The sequence below is a fragment of the Triticum urartu genome, chromosome 2A (assembly GCF_056163025.1).
Source record: "Triticum urartu cultivar PI428250 chromosome 2A, HENAU_Tu73, whole genome shotgun sequence".
NCBI classification, from domain to species: domain Eukaryota; kingdom Viridiplantae; phylum Streptophyta; class Magnoliopsida; order Poales; family Poaceae; genus Triticum; species Triticum urartu.
In genome coordinates, this window is record NC_141874.1 from 128,571,989 (window position 1) to 128,573,846 (window position 1,858).

At 44.0% G+C, this 1,858-nt stretch overlaps 1 protein-coding gene across 1 annotated transcript; it reads left to right on the plus strand.

Moving 5' to 3' along the window:
• The first annotated feature begins 765 nt into the window (after window positions 1-765).
• Window positions 766-912, plus strand: LOC147984254 (uncharacterized). The gene has a single exon (XM_087539720.1). The coding sequence runs from the start codon at window positions 766-768 to the stop codon at window positions 910-912; it is 147 nt and encodes a 48-aa protein (XP_087395846.1).
• Window positions 913-1,858: the final 946 nt, after the last annotated feature.

Genomic DNA, 1,858 nt, shown 5'->3' on the forward strand with positions numbered 1-1,858 from the left:
GCCAGAGGAGATGCATGGGAGGGAACGTGCCGTTGCCGTCCACCTGACACCCCCGCTTCTTATCCGCCGTCGGCGTCGTCCCCATGATTCGGCTGTTCTCTCGCCAGATCTGAATGAACAGGGCATCTCAAAGGTTCATTCTCTAGCTAAGTACACTTCTGATTTGTTTTTCCTCCTTCATTAATTGCAAAGGGGATTAATCACCTCTATCTGATTCTGCTTGTTGTATTGTTGTTTTTGAGTAAAATTGGTATGCCTATATGTAGAGAGTTTTGTAGCTAACTGATGAAAATAAAATGTGGCATCTCAAAAGCCTTTTTGTTCGTCTGAATCCTAAAGCTATATGCAGATGCGTAGATGGGGAACTTAGGGGAGCATTAAGATTAAAACGTGAGGGTCAGTTTCAATAGATAGTAAGATTAAAGCGCCAGGGTAAATTTTTACTGAAAGTCAAATTGCTGTATATTTCTTCAGTGGGTGCATCTGCATCGGGCAACCCAACGTCTTCACCATGATTGAGCTGATCAATCTTCACATCTGAATGAACAGGGCATCCATCCATCTCAAAGGTTTATTTTGTACGACTAGCTAATTAAACTTCTTATTTGTTTTTTCTTATTCTTCCTTCAGTAATTGCTAGCTGATTCTACTTGTTGTACTGCTGTTGGTGTGAATCCCATTTGAAAATTGCTTTGCCTGCAACTGCAACGGCAACGCCAGCAAAGTAAGGAACGCTAAGGCTAGGAAAAGCAAGGAAGGGGAAGGATGACCATGCCGTGGGGGCTGGTGGCGTACATGGTGGACATGGTGTGGGCGGTGCTCGCCTGGTGGGTGTCAGCATGCCTGCTGGTCGCCAACGAGATCGCCCGCGGCATGCGGGCCGGGGAGATTGGCCCCTTTGTCGTGGGGTGAATCTCACTTCGGGAATCCTCCCTTCTAACTCCTTCATGCAGGTGCTCTGCTCTGAACCTTCTGCTCTAGTTTCTTTGCTAGTAAATTGATGAACATGGGGATACATTTTTTGATTACCCTATCTGCTCTGTATCCTGAAATACACGTCGACGATGTGTTAATTGGCTTTGAGATTTGTGTTTGCCAAATATATTCAAGTACCTAACAAGAGGCTAATGAGAGACTTTATACAGAGTAGTTTTATCTTCTGGATATAGGTTATTTTTCTTCTGGATAAGATAAGATGTTGTTACACTGGTATAAGTTATACTATACGGGTATAGGTTATTTTTCTTCTAGATAAGATAAGATGTTGTAAAATAGTCTCAGCTTGAACTAAGTTCAAATTGGTTCAGTAAATCACTACGCAAATGAATGCTCCATTGTAGTAGAGCTGCACATGGACGTGGAGTTGTTATAAAAGTGAATGCTGTTCTGCACTTTTGCTTATTGTACGCTCCTCCTTTTGCCCATTTTATTTCCTTAGGCAATGTACTCTGATTCAGCCATGACATCACACGACCGTGCTCTGTTTCTTCTCAGGTCCAGCCTGATTCGAGCTTCCTGGACAGCCACAAGGCATGCCTTGGCCGCCATTGAGCAGAATGCTGCTGGTGGCCAGCGGCGACAGAGTGCCGTCTCAGCGGATAAGGGAGTATCAAGCGAGACATCATCATCATCAAGCGAGCATGGGAGTATTTCCTGCAAGCAAGTATCTCATTTTCCTTACCTTCATCTGAACCACACTTGCATTTTTAAATCTTTGGAGATGGCGTAGGATAAGGCCCAGATGAACGCTTGTGGAAATATTACAGCCCCACTGTTAGGAGTACAAGTTAAGTCCTGACAGACTGGGCGTAAGTGGATTGGTTTGCATTTTGATTAGTATATAAGTAGATGGTAGCAG